The sequence below is a fragment of the Onychomys torridus genome, chromosome 3, assembly GCF_903995425.1.
Source record: "Onychomys torridus chromosome 3, mOncTor1.1, whole genome shotgun sequence".
NCBI lineage: Eukaryota > Metazoa > Chordata > Mammalia > Rodentia > Cricetidae > Onychomys > Onychomys torridus.
Window position 1 is genome coordinate 121,090,305 of NC_050445.1, and position 19,327 is coordinate 121,109,631.

Sequence of the window (19,327 nt, forward strand, 5' to 3'; positions counted from 1 at the left end):
TATCCATTGATGACCTCTAGTTTCTACATCCCTCCACATTTAAAAACACACACAAAGTCTTATACAGGCATACACCACTGATACATACACATACATCTACTAACAAAGATATGCATACACACATACGTGTATGTATATACAATGAAAAACTATGCAAATTATTTAATGATCTGCTGAATTCCATTTTTCTCCTAAGATTAGCACATCACTTTTAACATCTCCAAGTTTATGGTCTTCTATTGCACTCCAGCCCAAGATGATAATCTCCTTTTTATGGAACGTGGCAATTGCTACATTTAACAGGTCTCTGCAAAAGCCTCGTTTGGGAAGTGTACCACATTGCAGTTTGATAGTCTCACTGGCTACCACAAATTAGCTTTCACTCTCTCCTTCCAACCCTGGAGAAGGCTATAGCTGAAATAATTAAAATCCATATGCTTAATGATCTGTGCTTTCTGCAAGGTGATGCATTACCATTTCTAACAATGTTTAATAGCTCATAATGCTCAATACACTTAATCATCAGTTACTGACATTTGTTGTGGTTTTGCATACTGAATGCATCTCCAGAGAAGGAGAATAGCCTTGGAACCATGATCAGCCCTTGTTAAAGAGTACTAGGTTAACCAAATGTGAACTAGAATGTTGGAGCCTCTCAAACCACTCTGGGAAAAGGCCATGTGGCTGAATAGGCATTTTGTTAGTGAAGCGATCATTATTGGTTGCTGACACATTCTGGGTTTCACAGCCTGGAGGACAGTGATCAGAGCTTTCATTGGCACATCTAGTAGGGACTGGGATGCTGGCCTCCACCAAACACCAGACACCCTTCAGGTGCGCATTCTCAATGCTTGGACTAAAGATGGAAGTGGTAAGGTCTCATCAGGACCATAACTTCTCCACTTTTACAGTCACTTCAAGGACATTGATGCCAACAAACCTCTGAGACTTTGTACCTAATTTCTGTGTTCTCAGAGAGCTACTTGAGAAAAGGAAACTAACAAAGATCTGAGAGCCTGCCCATTCCCCTTTCTGGAATGACATAGGAACAGGTAGCTTTCTTACTTTGCAATATTGATTTAGTCTTGATGTGGTTTGGGTAAAGTCTCAGTCTCTCTCTCTCTCTCTCTCTCTCTCTCTCTCTCTCTCTCTCTCTCTCTCTCTCTGTGTGTGTGTGTGTGTGTGTGTGTGTGTGTTATGTGTAAAGGACAGAAGAGGATGTTAAATACCATTTATCACTTTCCACCACTTTCTCTGGAGATGAGTCCATCACTGAACTAGAAGCTAAACAGGTAGCCAGCAAGCTCCAGCAATCTTCCTGTCTCCACCTCCACCCACCCACATACAACGCACACACTTGTAGTGGCAGGTACAAGGATGACCACACCCTGTTCTTGATGTGGGTTCTGGCATCTGAATTCTGCTGTTCCCCACCAAACCATCTTTCTAGCCCATCTTTGAGTTTTAAGTTGAACCAAGAAAGCTTTTTTGTGAAGACTGTGGATTGCAGGAGGTACCTGTGCCAGATCCTCAGTAGGTGTTCAGTGTTTGAAATGCTCAAGGAGGAAGCTCATTTTAATGTAGATTTTGCCTTAGAAAACACTTCCTTTAACCACTGCTGGTCCTCAGAGGGAAATCTGATTGTGAATTGCTGACCTTTTCCCTAATCATGGACTTGAATCATAACCACCCTGGAGTGAAATGCATATCTTTCCTTTCATATTCTTTGCTGTTTCAAAAAGAAGCGTTTTAAGGTTTCTCTCCTTTCGTAGCAACTTTCTGTGTGGGCAGAACAAAGAAGGAAGGAGCCATTGCTTTCCCTAGCACCTGCCTTTCTCAAATATTACAGTCTCATGGTACTTCCTGAACTTGTGTACTGACTTAAAATAAAAAAATAAATAAAAATAAAAGGGGGAAATCAAATTACACCATTATGAAGTTCAATAAATTTTGAAACATCATTGAACTTTTCCTCTTGTTTTGGTATAACTTTATGTAGCTCAGAGATGACCTCAGTAAGTTCTCCTTTCCTCTTCCCAGCATTGACTGAGTAAAAGCACACCTTGCCTGGTCTTACTTTGGTCTGAATGCATTAATGATAACTCAGAGTTGCCAATAAGAGGAAAAAATGAAAGGACTTCACCTTGGAGTAATTTGACAAAGAGCAAGTCCAGATTTGAATCCTCTACTTCTCTCTCCCTGCCTGTGTCTTCTGTGTTTCCCTGTCTGTCTTTTGTCTGAGACTGAATCTATGCCTACCTAGATGCTAGCTTGTGAATCCATCTGTCCCATGTCTGTGTGTCTGTGTTCTCCACAAAGGGATCTCTCTCTCTCTCTCTTTCTCTCTCTCTCTTTCTCTCTCTCTCTCTCTCTCTCTCTCTCTCTTTTTCTTCTCTCTTTCTCTCTCTCTCTTTTCTTCTCTTTCTCTCTTTCTCTCTTTTCTTCTCTCTCTTTCTCTCTCTCTCTCTCTCTCTCTCTCTCTTTCTCTCTCTCTCTTTTTAATAGCACAGAAATGATCATGTAGGAACATATGAGAGATCCTTTATAGAAACATTTAAAAGGGTTCACAAGGGATGAAACTTCCCTCATTGCATCTGCCCCCAACTGGCCTAGATAACAAAATGCAACCACCACTGTAAATAAATGTCTAAACTCATATCCATGTGACTTCCAACATGTACGGTATTTATTTTATAAGGCTGTTTTCAACCTATTCGCCATTTTTGCATTGTCTATCATAACATGCAAGCACACATGTGTTAGTCCAGGTTGGAGGCATGGAAGAGGACATAATTTAAGATTATAGCTGTGCATTAGCAGAGGCTGTAAAAGTCGATTACATGGGAAATTCAAGGGAAGTAAGATGAGCTGCTGAGTCGTTCTCTAAAAAGTAGGTTACACAAAGAGACCTCGGTATACAGCAAAAGAGCAGTCATCCTTACTTCAAGGTGTGTTAACTCTGGCTGTGAGGTCCAGCCAAACATCCAGGCCCTTAGAATGGAAGAGATAGTTTCATAATAAGTCATCACCACATCATCTAAAATGCCTTCATGTCAGGAGCAGAGGAAGTAATGTGTTGTAATCATGGCTTCTACACTGGCCAGCTTCCAGGCTAGGGCAAGGCAGAGGCAGTCCTAACTCAGCTCTACTGTTACAGAAGGAAGCAGCATGCCTGGGAATAATTTTTAGAAATAGTCCTGCTTAGGTCCTTCCTCCCTACTGCTTTCATCTCTTCTTCCTTCCTTCCCTCTATTCCTCTCCCTCCCCTTCTCTTTTCCTACCCTTTCTTCTCTTTCTTCCTCCTTTTTTTTCTTTTTCTGCTTTCCAACACTCAACTGACCAAATAGACATGTAGATGCGTCTTCAACTTCTAATCTCAGATCACTCAGAAATATGCCAACAGATACTTGAATGGAGTGAGTAAGTACTGAGTGTTATTTTTAAACTAAGGGTTGTTTCTAGAGCTATCTGGCTTCAAACACTCACTCTGCCACTTACCATGCAGTTGACCTTGGTCAAGTAAGCTTCTCTTCTACTCCTCTGTTGTTCTAGGATAAATGATGGCATGAGAGTACTTACCCCGCCAGAGTTTCTGCAGCATTCATGCATTGGTACAGCTAAAATTTTCTCAATATAACTTGGAACATCTTGACCTCTTAAAAAGACAGTATTTGTTATCATTGGTTAGAGGGAGCACCACTTATATTATTATAGTACTGAGACAAATGCAAATGATCCTAAGATGGAAGAGTCATGAAGTCTATATACTCAGGAACTAATGGGTCTGTAAAGCAGAAGAAATCATGAGTCTTCTGGCAGCAGCAGCCCCCACTCATGGGATATTCTCACAAAGATATCCTTGCATTTGCTTAACTCAGAGGTCCTCAGCTAAATCAATGCCTCCTCAATGGATCCTCTCAAATCATCAACCAACTCAGGATGTTTCCTGTGAAATGAGAATTGACCCCACCCACCCCCAAACAGGATGGAGGGCAGGTGTCAGGTGTTAAAATTCCACTAGGGAAAACATCACAATTTCTATATTTTTCTCCACCTTGGCCATTTACTCATTTCAGTTTGCTTTATCACAAGTGAAGATATTTTCTTCTATGATAATATGTAGTTCAAATGGTTGAATAGGCCAAGGCTTATAGAAACTGCTAGTAAAGTACCTAACTATATAACCTTATTTCTTATTTTATTCTGCAAAAACAGCATTGTTTGTGATTGTTGCATGGCTAAATAGAACCCATTTTTCAAGTCTTAGAGACTTGTACCTTAAGAAGAATATATGTAAAACTTGATTCATAGAGTACCATGAAAAGGGCACAAATAGCTCCCTGGAGGACTACACTGCCTGTATTCCCAGTGCTTAGGAAGGAGAAAGGAGGATGTAACATTCAAAAAGTCATCCTTTCATCTGCAGAAAATCCTACATCAGTCTGGGATGCAGGAAAACCTTTCGCAGTAAACAGCAGAGAGATGGGTGAGACAGACAGAAAGAAACACTGACAGAAAGACAGAGTTAAGACGATGGAAGATGGAGACTTTTGCTTCTTCTTTCTCACTTTGATTAGGAGTTCTGTGTTGGGAAAAGGAGAAAAAATTATTAACTGTCAATATTTTATGTAATTAGACAAAGGATCGTGATATGATCAAACAGTTTAATTGTTGGCAAAAATACAGATTTGAAGAACTTTCCAGTAGGTGATTCATCAGATGTCCCCTGGTGATTGGTATTAAGTTAGAACTATGGATGTTATGTTTGGTTCCTTTGAGTTGCTTGGTTTTCAGTCTTTGTATAGACTACATGTGTACATAGTAATGAAAACAGTCTCAATGCATATCACCACATAAAGCACATGAAGGTCGTTGGAATGTCTCGCTCCCCTTGGCTTCACGGGTTGTTGTTTGCTGTTGTTGTAGTTGTTTTGCAGTGTTTACTTTGTAACTTGAGTTTTTCTTCATTTCCATTTCCTCGGTGTGAATTTAGGAAGTAAGACCCTTGGATGCCACTGCTAAAGTAAATAAGGAAACTATCCTCACCTGAACTAGTTGCCTAGGAATAGGCTTTGGCTCCAAGGAAATGGAGAGATAAAAGAGTTCAGCTTAGGGTAATTTAATCTCAGCTGTCAGATCAAATGTATTAAATGACTTTCTTATTAGTGTCAAAAGCATGATTTTATACCATAGTATGAAATAATAGCTTCCTTTGTCCACCAGATCTGTCAGTGCACTGGCATGATACTGGCATTTCAGAAGTGCCAGCTTTGCAGTTAGGTCAGTATTGGAGGTCAACTTTGGCTATCCACAAATCTCTAAGTTCACTATGCTCTCAGCATCCTCACTCACTACCCACCTGGCTCTCTGTGTTTGTCTTGCAGGTGAGACCATGCGGATCGCCTCCTCTGAGTTTGCCGATGACCCTTGCTCTTCGGTCAAGCGTGGCACCATGGTGCGGGCAGCACGGGCACTGCTCTCGGCTGTGACACGCTTGCTAATCCTGGCTGATATGGCAGATGTCATGAGACTTTTATCTCATCTGAAAATTGTACGTATGTAGACCTCATGAGAACCTCTGTGTGGGGGGACAGCTGGGAAGGATTAGACATGCTCCACTGCTCAAAGATTGCCTGATTAAACTCGCTTCCTAGGATAGAACCAAATTCTTTTAATAGCTCATTTATAACCTATAGAGCATTCAAAAAACTAAATTTCATCTGAGTCATCTCCCTACCTCCAAACATAGAGCTTGGAGTCATTGCTTTGTGGAGTACACGGCATAGTGTACTTAAAAGGAAAGAGCCTGGCATATGCAAATTCATTTGTGCACATGTTAATATATATTTGAACCTATTGTTGTCTGGTGATAAAACAGTGCTCAGTTCATATCTCTTTCCAGAGACTCCTAAGTCCCTGACAACTGTCACAAGCCCTGGATTTTTCTCCCAGTCTTTAGATGATAAGGTGTGAAGCGCACGGTTTCCCCAGGAACCATATGATGGCAGGCTGAGTCTCATACTTGGAAAATACTAGCTCATCCTGGCCCTGCCTACTTCTGTTAGGGTCTTCTAGTTTTTGGCAATGAAGAGAACAAGTTGTGATGGGACAAAGTGATACAGGAGGTGAGCAATGAGAGCTCATCTCACCTCGACCTGTGTCAGACTTGTTGGATTGGAGCCCATCAAGACATCATAACATTTAAGTCCTAAGTGTTACCTGTCAAGAAATCGTGTACAGAATTTACTAGATTAGATCCCAGCATAAGGCCCAAGGCTCTCAGTTTATGCACAAACTCCTTTCTTTTTTTTTTTTTTTTTTTCAAAATCTTGAATTTTGGTTCTCTCTCTGAAATCTGATTTTTAACTCTAAAATAGGGTGAAACATTTCATGTTTTCTAATCAGGTCCCTGAAAAGCCAACGGATACAAAATAGAATGTGCTTGCAGGCAGGTTGTTAAATTTTTCCCGAAGAATAGACCCTCAAATGCTATGGAAGGCTTTTGCAAATTGCATGAGGTATACAATTGAAGAATGAGCCAGCTTTTCAAGAAAAGAAAGTTAGGGCACCAATACAATGTTAAGATGAGCTCTTTGGCCACTGGATTCTAACTAACATGCTTTAATCCAAGTGTATGCATTTAGCTTGCTATCTTTTTGGTGCCCAACATAAATGATGCCTGACCATGCATGGTGATGTCCCTGGAGCCTTTGTAGGATGCATCACTGTCTGGCAGTCCTCCAGCCCCTTGTCTGTTAGATGAATCTTTTGTAACACTAATACTTTGTACTGAACTGTGATGGAGAAAAGGTTTTATGATCTTTACCTTACAAACTACTCAGAGTTCAAAGGCAACATTAAGAAAAATATTGCCAGAAGTCTTTCTCAACAGTGGGTCAATGTGACTGAAACAAAATACGTTAGTGATGCACCCCATTTTTCATTGTAAACAATGCTGTTCCCCACCTCTTGGTGGCACGATGGTGGGCAGCCCACATGAGAAATATGCTCTTTAGATTTTGAAAATTTGATTTTTTAAATTTGTGTATAAAATGAATGAAAACATTTCCTAATCAAGGAGCCCCTCTTCCCTTCTCCTGCCCCCCAGGCTTCCCCCAACTCACCCCCCACAAGAAGGCAAGGCCTCCCATTAGGAGCACATCCAGTAGAGGCAAGTCCAAGCCCTTTCCCCACCTCAAGGCTGCATGAGGTATCGATCATAGGATGCTCCAAAAAAGCCCCCTCATGCACCAGGGATGCATTCTGATTCTACCACCAGGAGGCCCCCAAGCAGATCATGCTACACAATTGTCTCCCCATGCAGAATGCCTAGTCCAGTCCCATGTAGGCTCTACAGCCATTGATACAATTTTCATGAGTTCCCTCTAGTTTGGTTTGGTCATCTCTGCAGGTTTCCCCATCATGATTCTGATGCACTTGCTCATAGAATCCCTCAACTCTCTATCCTACTGGACTCCTGAGCTCTATCTGGTGTTTGGCTGTGGATCTCTGCATCTGCCTTCATCAGTCATTGGAGAAAAGTTTTGTGATGAAAGTTAGGGTATTCACCAATCTGATTACTGGGGCAAGCCAGTTCAGTTCTGGCACCTTATCCACTATTTCTAGTAGTCCAAGCTGGGGTGATGCTTGGTGATTCCTGGCAACCTCCCTAGCACTGTGTTTCTCTCTAACCCCATGATATCTCCCTCCATCATGGTATCTTTCCCATTGCTTTCCCACTTCATCCCTGTTCCAGCTTGACCATCCCATTACCTTGTGTTCTCCTCCCCCATCCCCTACCCTCCATTGCTCATCCCTCATGTCCAGTTTACTCATGGAGATTTCATTTATGTCCCCTTGCCAGGGTCATCCATGCATCCCTCTGTGTCTTCCCTGTTAGCTAGCTTCTCTGGAGTTGTAGGTTATTGTCTGATTATCCATTGATTTATATCTAGTATCCACTTATGAGTGGGTATATACAATGTTTGTCCTTCTGAGTCTCGGTTACCTCACTCAGGATGATACTTTCTAGTTCCGTCCATTTGCCTGCAAATTTCATGATGTTTTGTACATAAGTACTGTATTTACATCATTTTTACCCTTCTCTCTATACCTTCCAAATCCTCTCTTGACCCCCACTTTTTAAATTTATGGCCTTTTCTTCGACCATTATTGTTACATATATATGTGTATGTATATGCTTGTGTGGATAAGAAGAAAGATATCAGATAACCTACTTTGTTCATTTAGTGTCATTTATATGCACATTTTTATATGTACATGCACATATGCTGATCACTTAAGATTGGATAACCTATCAGGTGCTTGTCCTTGGAGAAGAGCAATTCTCCTGTAACATCTACAATCGCTCGAATCTCTCCATCTAAGGGCACTATCTTTTGAAATATGTGGGTCTCATTGAGGCAACCATATTTTTGAGATTTCAAGGATACCATTTCCCTGTTAGACACTAAGCAGACATCCTTACCTGGTCCTCTGGCTTTCCTAATCTCCCCTTTCTGGAAATATCCTGCAGTATCCTGTATCTTAGTCTCCTAGATGTCCCATTATCTTCCCTGAAACTTAGGTATAGAAACTGCAGCTGTAACAATTGGTGCATTTTGCCCAGTGGTCCATCTCTGTAATGCTCTCCATCTGTTGAAAAGGAACTTTCTTTGATTAAGATAAGAGTTAAACTTACCTGTGTCTATAAGGTTAGGTCTCTGGAAAGCAGTTAAAAATTATACTAGTCTAGGAAAATGTCAATTAATGGGTTTTCCTCTGGAGTCTATGACTGCTCCAGCAATCGGTTTCTCTGTGCCTATGTATTGGGCCTGAGGTACAGTTGATAGAGTGCTTGCCTAGTGTACATAATGCTCTGGGTTTACTCTCTAGCACCACATAAAACTGGCATGGGACACAACTCTTAGGAAAGCATTAGGATCAGAAGTTCAAGGTCAGCTAAATCTAAAGCTTGGGGCCAGCCTGGGATACAGGAGTTTCAATCGCTAAATAAAAAGATAGATAAATAAATACAATTAAATAAATAAACCCAAGTTTGTGACACTGTCTAAAACTCCAGACCCCTCTCTCCTCTCTCCCTCCTGGTCTTTGACCACTGCTGTTGACTCTCCAGCTGTTTGTAAAGTCAGCTGTGTTCTGTCCTCCACACAGCAGTGAAGGAAGTTAAAGAAAAGGATTTATCACAAAATCATGCAAAGGTCAACCCAGCAACGTTAAGCAGGCCTGTCAGACTGTCAGTAGTAAAATTAAAAATGATCCTGGACTAGATAGTGCGTCTGTTCTCAAACCACAGTAACAGAGGAAGTGGAATGTCTCCATCTTGTGGATATACTGAGAACTGCAGTTTCTGGGGCTAGCACGAGGGTGGGGGCTGTGTTCAGAACCTTGAGTTCAGATTAGGCTTGGTGTCATTGCATGGAACTACCCTCTCAAGTCAAACCCCCATGCAAAAGCTGGCACATATAGACAAAAATTATAAATAAACATGGTGTGGGGTTTTTGTTTTGTTTTGTTTTGTTTTTGTTTTTTTTTTTTTTTTGTTTTTTTTTTTTTCCTGAGTATTTTGCTAGTAAAAAGCATAGCCTCTGGTGCTAGGAAAATCCCTGGGAATCCACTAGGATGACCCCAGATTAGACTATTAACTGTAGTGGAGAAGTATCTGAACTGGCTTACCCCAGTAATAATCTGATTGGTGAATACCCTGTCATCATAGAGCCTTCATTCAGTAACAGAAGAAAGCAGATGCAGAGATTTACAGCCAAGCACCAACCAATCTGAGCTCCAGGAGTCTAGTCAAAGAGAGGGAAAAGGGATTCTGTGTGTGTGTGTGTGTGTGTGTGTGTGTGTGTGTGTGTGTGTGTGTGTGTGTGTGTGTCAAGATTATGATAGGGAAATCTCCAGAGACAAATGAACCAAGCTCATGGGAACTATAGACCAACAGCTGTGGAGCCTGCATGGGACTAGATTAAGCCCTCTGCATACAGGAGACAGTTGTGTATCTTGGTCTGTTTGAGGGGCCTCTGGCAGTGGGATCAGGATCTATTATTCCATGAGCTGGCTTTCTGGAGCCCATTACCTATTTACGGTGGGTGGGATGCCTGGCTCAGCCTTGATGTGTGTGTGTGGGGGGGGTTGGGGGGGTGCTGGGCTTGGTCCTGCCTCAACTGTATGTACCATGCTTTACTGACTCCCTATGGGAGCCCCTACCCTTTTGGAGGATGGATTGGGGGAATCTATAGGAGGGATGAAAGGGGGATCTGTGGTTGATATGTAAAATTAATGAGAACAATTTCTTAAAGAAAAAAAGACTCTTGAGATATTGCATACATCTATTTATTTTATAAACTTAAGATGACTGCTGGGGGAGAGAAAGCCACTTTCTTCAGATGGAGATCCTGGTAGACTGCCCATGTTCCAGTACATGGCTCCAGTCCCATGCACATACAAGCAGCACTAGTTAGACTAAGTGGTTTCAAACCAGAGGTCATGAAGATAGGAGAGGCGTCCATAGTGAGGAATGCCTGGGAGGAGGTAGAGGCAGGAGTGAAGAGTAGATATGATAAAGATATGATAAAATTATTTTGAATATGTGTGAGATTCTCAAAGAATCAAAACAAATTTAAAAACAAAAGTGTACAAGATCAACTAGCCAAAATCCCAGCATGGGGGTATGTGGGGAGAGCATAAAGTCTCACCACCTGCTGAGGAGATCTTGCAATCAGTGGCTTCCAGGGAAAAGCATCAGATGCAACCTTCCAATAGATTATCCTACATTCATGTACACTAAGTGGACTCTGATCTTAACAAAGACCACATTAAATGGAAAGGAATAAGGTTGGGGGGACAGAAGAGAGAGTGGAGAGGGAAATGGTCAGCAGACTTGATAAAGTACACTGTATGCATGTATGGAGTTCTCAAACAATAGAAAAAGAAAAAAGCCCAACTGGACAAACCTACAACATAACAGCAGTATTTGTGCATGTGATAATGCAGTGAGTTAGAAACTATCAGTCTGCATCTTTTTCACTTTTTCCCCCCCAAATAAGCAAGTTTCTTTAGCACATAGTAATACAGCACAGATAAAAGACTGTCAGGTTCTGTATTTCTTACTCTTGTGGTTGTTGATGATGATGATGATGATGATGATGATGATGATGATGTGACCAAGTAATTGGCAAGCAGCCACTTGAGGGAGGAAAAGCCTATTTTGGCTCACAATTTGAGGGGATACAGTCCATCACAGAGGGAAAGATATAGCTGCAGTTGACTCTATGATAACAAGGATGTGCAGCTGCCATTGGGTCTCTTGACTTCACATCTTGGAACAGGAAATATGAGGCTGTTAGGAACTAGGCACAGGCTATAAAACATCATACCCACTCCCTAGTGACCATTTCCACCAATGGGGCCCCACCTCCTAAAGGTCCTGCCACCTTCCAAAGCACCATCCTTAACTGGGAAGCAAATGTGCTAACTCTGGAGCCTGTAGGAGAACAGCTCCCATTGGAGTCACAATAGATGTATTTTTTTTTTCATCAGAGTCAAGAAGTGATTTCATTTTTCTGTTGGCTCTGAACTGAGGAATACCCACAAGCCCCTGCAGTGTTACCTGATAATGACTATTTTACCTCAAGCATTACACATTACTTTTAGGCCCTGTGCCAAAATTTGTTGATGTTCATCCTTTTCAGATATGGATTTTTCTCTCTTCCTAGTAACTTACAGGAACTGAAAGGGATTGGACCTCTCATCAGAAACTCCTGGTCATGTTGTTCCATAAATAGTTCACTAAGTGTCTGAAAGACTGTTGATTTATTTTTCTAAAACACCCAACATCATCTGCTTCATACCCAAATATGTAATTATTGGGAAATTGAGTGATTTTGAGCAATTGCCAGGCAAGCCTCTAAAAATTAGTGAAGTCCTTATAGACTGAGAGATTGCACAGTATTCTGCCCCATAGAGCAGTGTATGTGGCTACTGAAGAATCCTTTGGCTTTAAGTACAGCATTTGTGTTGTCCCTAGCAAGGCTTCTGTTCTCTCATGCAGATGACTACATGTGCTTTACTAGAACAGCCCTCTCCTCCTGTGTCATGTTAAAGATCCAGAGGAATGCCAAAAGGTTCTTCTTCTGCCACCCCAGATTCAGAAGGGCATTTGTAATCAGTGGGTGACATAGTTCCAAAGCTCAGTTAGCACTCACTTGAGGAATGGATGTGCCGAACAAAGCTAATCAGTTGTTCATCAGACACTATTGAGAATACTGTGTGATGGTAATCACTTCTGCTGCTGAAGTTGCTGGGGACTCATTTCTTAGCCAGACACCTGGTATGTCATGAAGTCAATTGACACTGAGTATGCTATGTTGATATTCGACATTTCAGGATTTTAAAGAAAATCTCAGATTTTAATCAGTGATGTTGACGAGGGGCAATAATTTCCCTGAGGCTCTGATTTAATGTAATCAGATTATATTGTCACGTTGTTTGCATGAGTGATAGTCTTACACATAAACTCATCTGGACATATGTACTCCAGGAAAACAAACACTTTCTCTCTAGTCCCAATCTAGTGTCTCTAAAACGAAGGTCTTAGCTATCAGATAATTTCTTCCTCAAAAATAAAGTAATGAACTATAAAACAGTAAATACTTGGTCAGTTTCTTAAGGGGGTCTTAATTTCTTAGTGACTACTGGGGGTCAGATGGAATTCAGATGCCCCATAGTTTAGGAACATTGATGATATACATGGAGTGGTGGCTAATATTGATTGTCCACTTGACACATCTTGGAAGGGGGAACCTCAAGTGAAGAACTGGTTCCTTCAGATTGGCCTGTGGATGTGTCCGTGTGCATTTTTATGACTGATAATTAATGCTGGAAGGCCTAGCTCATTGAGGGCAGTACCAAAACTAGGTAGGTAGACCTGGGCTGTGTAAGGAAGCCAGCAGACTGACAGCATGGAAGCGAGCCAGCAAGTGGTGTGGCTCTGTGGTCTGTTTCCAGCTTCTTCTGCCTGGAGTTCGTCCCCCTTGTTTTTCTGTGGTGGTGAACTGTAATTTGCAAGGTAAAATTAACCCTTGTGAGTTTTGGAGAGTGTTTTATCACCACAATTAAAAACCAAACCAGAACATAGTGTAACTTAGTACTATCTATGATCTTTTTAATGTGGCCTGGTAATGTATCGTTTCTCAATGCCCTTTTGGTTCTGGAGCTCCATGGCAGATCATGGTCCTGAACAACAGCACTTGATGGCTATAAAACCACAGAGAAGACCTCAAAGAATCCTAAGTGAAAAGCCCTGAAAATAACATCCAAACACACCAACTACTGAACAGATTTTAATGTCCTCTCCAGAACTTTCCATCTCCTCAACTATCTCTGCACAGATTACAACCATGAAGGACAAGGAATACCTGGCTGAGATGCTCTCATTTTGACCTGTGCTGAAGGAGAGGAATGGATGTCTGTGATACCCCAGATGGTGGGGCCCTTTAATGACGAAGAGTGACAGCTACTGCTAGGTACCTTCATGTCCTCCTGTTGGAAGCTAGTTTCCAACACAGTACATTTCCTTCCCAACACACTATACCTGTACAATGGTCTCTCTAGCCATGAGTGTCCCAGCCTTTCAGAAGAGTCCTAAGAAGCCCATATGCTCTCTGCAGCTTCCTTTCTACCTCCTGATCCCCTCGCCTGCAGACAATCCTGGATAAGAGGAATCTGTCTTTAAAATTTGGGTTCAAACCCAAATCAATTGCATCACACATCCCTGGCCCTCTCCACACCCGAAACTTTACAGTTTTCATGGTGACTCCCAGGCAGGTGCATTTGGATAGTATTCCCATTACTTTCACAGTATAAGAACTGCCCTTTCCTCAGCTGGTATCTCAAGATCCCCAGTGGCCAGTAAATATTTGAGAATAAGCCATTTATTTGGATCTTAGGAACCAATTTCCTTTCCCTCATCATCCAAAAAATTGGCTCTTTTCAAAAATAAAATTTTTTTAAATTAATTTTGAGTTGACAAAAATGCCTAGTGTCTGCCCTTCAATTTCAATTCTATCTATCTATCTATCTATCTATCTATCTATCTATCTATCTATCTATCATCACCTGTCTGTCTGCCTATCATCTTACTATATCCACCCATCCATGGATCTATGGTTCAATCAACCTACCCTCCTATCCCTTTTATCACTGACTTTGATGGACTGACCAACAGATCAGACTTTGGTTCCATTTCCTCTATTTTGGAATGTGGTATATGTTTTGAGCAGCGCTTCTCCATGAAACTTTGGCTAGCTGAAACTCCAAACCCTTCTAGGATTCAAACCAAGTATGATTAAATCTACCTGTTTATGAACAGACCACATGATTAATAATTTAATGGCTTTTTTTCTCAAAAGTACTTCATTAAATTATAAGTTTCATAATTATTGTAAATTCTAAAGGGCATCTGAATTCAGAGAAAAACAATAAGAAAAATTATGTATAACAGAGTGAAATAAACATTCTAAATTGGGATGACTAACAACTGGTAAGAATCCCAGGGTATCATATTAGAAAACGATTCCTAGATTTAACACCCTGTGTGATAATTATTCTTTTCTATCCTTGGAACCAGATTTTAATGTCCCAAGAAACAATTTACATCTTACATAAGCAGCAGGGACATCACAGCTGCCAAGAACGTCCACTCCATGGTGCTATTGATGGCAAAATTTAAGTTATTATAAATCTATTAGAAAGGAGAGGCATTGCTGGTTCATTATTGTATAGATTCAAGGCATGAGCATCTCATTAACCTATGCCAATATGTTAAACAGGCCACTCGGTGCAATAAAATGCAATTTGGTTTGAGTGCCTAAGAAAACCCCACACAGCAGCCTCCATTCAACTTTATTTCATTCTTTCCCTCGTGTGTTGTTAGAGCCTGGACAGAATGGGAAAAAAGGGTGACTCTGATGAGTTTAATTACCATTTTACATGTTTATAATTAGGAAGGGGATTATGTAGAATTTCTGTAGATGAAAGTGATTTTTTTTGTAGACTCCAGACTGCAGCCCAGTTGCCATGCATTCATTATTATTGAAAATTGGTTTCCCCCTGCCAAGTTTTCCTTACTGAATGAGGTTGCCTGTTGGGCGAATTGAAAGGCTCCATCACACCTCTGGGATAACAGGCTTGCTGCTATCTGTTACCACTGGCTTATGTGCTCTGTCTTGTTCCCTCACCTAGTGACACTTGGTAAGCACTGTGCTTCAGCCACGTGTTGAGTGTCTTAAACGGAACCATCCCATAGTTCAGAATGGAGCACACTTTACTTTCCCCGGACATATGTGCGCTCATTTGTATCTTAAGATAGCAAAGCCACAGCAGGTTTATATATACTGTGATTTGACTATAAAAAATTCCTTCGGCCTACTATGATTCTGATCTGTGTTTGGGGTATGTCAGTCTTTCAGAATCCACATGCCTCTCTCCGAAGCCTGAATTTGCCAGGACTTCTGTATGTGACTCTTTTCACATTTTTTTAGCTCCTTTTTAAAAAGTTACTTTTCTTTCTTTTCTTTTCATTTTCTTTATTAAGAAATTTTCTACTCACTCCATATACCACCCATAGTCCCCCCTTTTCCTCCCTCCTCCCACCCTCCAGCCCTTCCTCCCTAGCCACCCCACATGCCCACATCCCCCAAATCAAGGGGAGTCAGTAGAGCTCCAGCACACTGAGCCTAGGCAGGTCCAAGCTCCTCCCCACTGCGCCAAGGCTGTGCAGGCATCACACCACAGGCACCAGACAACCAAAATCCTGCCCACGTACCAGGGATGGATCCCAATCCCCCTGCCTGAGTGCCCCCCAAACAGTTTGGGCCAAACAACCATCTTCCATATCCAGAGGGCTTAGTCTAGTCCCATGGGGGCTCCACACCCACTAGTAGTCTTTTCACATATTTTTACTTTTTCTTTAGTATACAGGACAATGTGTTTCATTATGACTCACTCATACATTGTATCGTTATCCTTTGTTCTCATCTACCATTGTCCCGACAGACCCTCCTTTGTTTATCAACCTTTTCTGTGCATTCATCTCATAAATATCCCATTATTCTTTCTTGTCTCCCCTTCCCACTCCCCTTTTGACCTTTTCCTCCTCTCATGATCTCCTTCAAACTTTCATGCCATATATATATATATACACATATATATATATATATATATATACACACACACACATATAATATATATATTATATGTGTTTATATACCTATATATGTATACATACACAAATATTCTTACAGGTATGATTATAAATTTAAATCTAGGCCCTGAATATTAGGTAAAATATGGACTCTATCTTTTTATATCTGGATTCTTTCATGGGTATATAACTACTAGACTCTAAGACAACACCAACAAAGATACATGCTCATGTTTACAGTGTACTGTTCAGAAGAGCAAAGATAAAGAAGCAGTCTAGATGTCCATCTCCAGATGGACAGATAAAGAAAATGCAGTTCATGTATGAAATAGAATTTTACTCAGCTGTGAACAAGAATGAAATCATATTTGTAAGAAAATGGAGCTGGAGATGTTCAGGTCACACAAAATAAACCAGATCCCTTATATGTTTAAAAATTTTGACTTTGAGAATGACACTGTCCTGTACCTTATCCACTCAGGGCTGCATTTTTAGCTGATTTCTACAAAGACATCACCAGACAATAGCTCTGTGGATTATTCTATTATAGAATCTTTCTTTGAAGTTTTTAAATATTTACTGATACTTTTTGGCATTATATATAAAATGTATATAATATATTTCATTACGTTCACTTCCATTACCTTCTCTTGTCTCCTCACAGTGAACACTAACTGCTTTCCGCTTCCACATATCATTTTTAATGTGTATGTATGACTCACTTGAGATTCAAGTCGTTTGCATGGGCATAGTGGAAGCATATTTATCTGAGACCCCAATTTACCAGTGCCTATTTAACTGAAGAAAATGTCTCCCCCTTCTCCAACAGCCATTGACTGCCAGTCAGGGAGAAGATAGGCCTCATGAGTCCATTCCCCAATTCTTAAAGGAACATTAGTAGACCTGACATTGTGCGGGTAACTGCAGATGCTGTGGGCCATGTCATATTTAGGGGGCAGCAATATTTAACAGCTCTTCTCCCAATCCTTCATGCCTTACATTCTTTCTTCCCCATCTCCTCCAATGTTGTCTGGACCTTGGAGTGTAATGTAGATGTCCTGTTCAGAACAGGGCAACCAATAGTCACCTATTCTTAGTACTTCATTTTAATCCAGTCCACAGGGATCACATGTAGACTGTTACCAGCTGTTTACACATCATATAAAAATTCAGGTTGTTTGACAGATGTGGACTTTAGTGCCTCCTAATACTTTACGTATTATTTGAGACAGTTTTGGTGAAATTGATAGTCCAGGTCCAATGGGACTAAGGAAAGCCCAGCAGAGGGAGGTTGTGGGAATCTATAGGCACACACATCATTAGGTTGGCATGGCTGCTGTCATTCTGCAGACTGCCGTTCCACTCTACTGGATGCCACCTGCAAGTGACAGCAGAATCTGAATTCCACTTGCTTCCAGATGGGTGCTGTCTCCTCTTTACATGGCAATGCCAAACTGTGTATCTAGGCTTGAGTCCTGGATTTAGAGGTCTTGACAAGAGTGGCTGGAGATTCTGTCTTTACAATTTTTTCAACATCCCAGGAGTTTCTGCAAACCAGGAGAGCTAGGAGAATTTGTCTTAAATTTCCCTTCCCGCATATGTGTGTATCCTTGGTGTTTCTACTTTATATTGGAATCCTATATTCCTTACCACAGTCATAATTCAGTAAAATACACCACAGAGAGGATTTGTGCATGCTTTGGGAATTCAGTTTCTAGTTTGATTTACATAAAATTTTAATTATGTTTATGTGTGTGAGAGAGAGTACATGCATGTGAATTCAGGTACCTGTGGCTGCCTAGGAGCCAGGTCCACCAAATCAGGAGTTATATGTGGTTGTGAGCTACCCAGCGTGTGTGCAGGGGGCAAAACTCGGGTTCTCTACAAAAGCAGTGTGTTCTTTCTACTCTCAACTTACCTCTGAGGCCCCTTTTCTATAAATTTTGGGGAAAAAATGTTATTTTGACTATAGGTGATTATTAGGTATGGTTTTGCCTACTGTTTCTATGTTATCACATATTCATGCTTTCTTTACAAGTTACCATTTATAGCATGTTTAATATTTAAGTACTATCTTCTAATTAATAGGCTGTGTATCTTTTTAATTCAGGTTGAGGAGGCTCTGGAAGCTGTCAAAAATGCTACAAATGAGCAAGATCTTGCAAACCGCTTTAAAGAGTTTGGAAAAGAAATGGTGAAACTGAACTATGTGGCAGCAAGGAGACAACAGGTGGGAACCTTTGGAAATGTTGCTGGGGATGGGCGAACGTAAGTAACCGTCTCTCTCTGTGGGCCTGAAATATGGACCACTTGCATCTGCTCATGACAACATGCTCCGAGAACCTATCACAAAGTCTGTGTCCTGCTTTGACTGTCGGTGCCTCCACAGGAGGCCTGTGTACTTGTCTGGTTGCTGCCTATGAATAGATCACAGACTACCAGTTCTCAGTGATGAGAACAGGTTTCATGTCCCACCACACTTGAACCTTCTGTCCAGTGCTTGAGGTCAAATGAAAAGAAAACAGACTGAGATGTGGTGCTGTACACTCTTGGATGTCATGGTTTGCCCCCAAACTGAATCTCTTAGTTCTGTGTAAACCAGATGATGCATACACAGGATGCATTATCACACATGCAGCAAAACGTTCATAAAAGAGAAGGAAGCATGGACTGAGTGAGAAGAAGAACAAGCAGGAGGAGAAAGAGGGAAGAAAGGACACAGGTGACAAGCAGCCATAGCAGTAGTGACGGATGTCCCCGGATCTGCCCCATATCCCCTGTTGGGACATAGACCCATAGTTTTAGCTGTATGTGGGGTGCCTTTGGAATTCCCAAAGAGTATCCAATGCGTTCATTGTTCCCAAAGAGTATCATTATATTCTAAAAAAACAAGCAAGCAAACCAACAGAGAAACACCTCTGTATTGGGGGTGTGGGGCGTTTACCCACCAACCCCACAGCTCCCCAGAGTTTTCTTGAGTGTGAGCAGCAGGAAATATTAGATAGAAGGATTTATAGTGCAAAGATAAACAGATAGAAAGTAAAGGATAGCCTCGAGAGGGCCTGGAACCTATTCCAAAGGGCCCTGACTGTCTCTGTCCCA

At 41.2% G+C, this 19,327-nt stretch overlaps 1 protein-coding gene across 2 annotated transcripts in view; it reads left to right on the top strand.

Annotated features, from left to right (window-relative positions):
- Ctnna2 (catenin alpha 2) overlaps nt 1–19,327 on the top strand; it is a 1,122,097-nt gene that overhangs the window by 309,895 nt on the left and 792,875 nt on the right. For both annotated transcript variants that reach the window (XM_036182154.1, XM_036182155.1), the window contains exons 4-5: nt 5,385–5,551; nt 18,336–18,455. In XM_036182154.1, the coding sequence (XP_036038047.1) occupies nt 5,385–5,551; nt 18,336–18,455 (287 nt within the window). The remainder of the gene's footprint in view (nt 1–5,384; nt 5,552–18,335; nt 18,456–19,327) is intronic.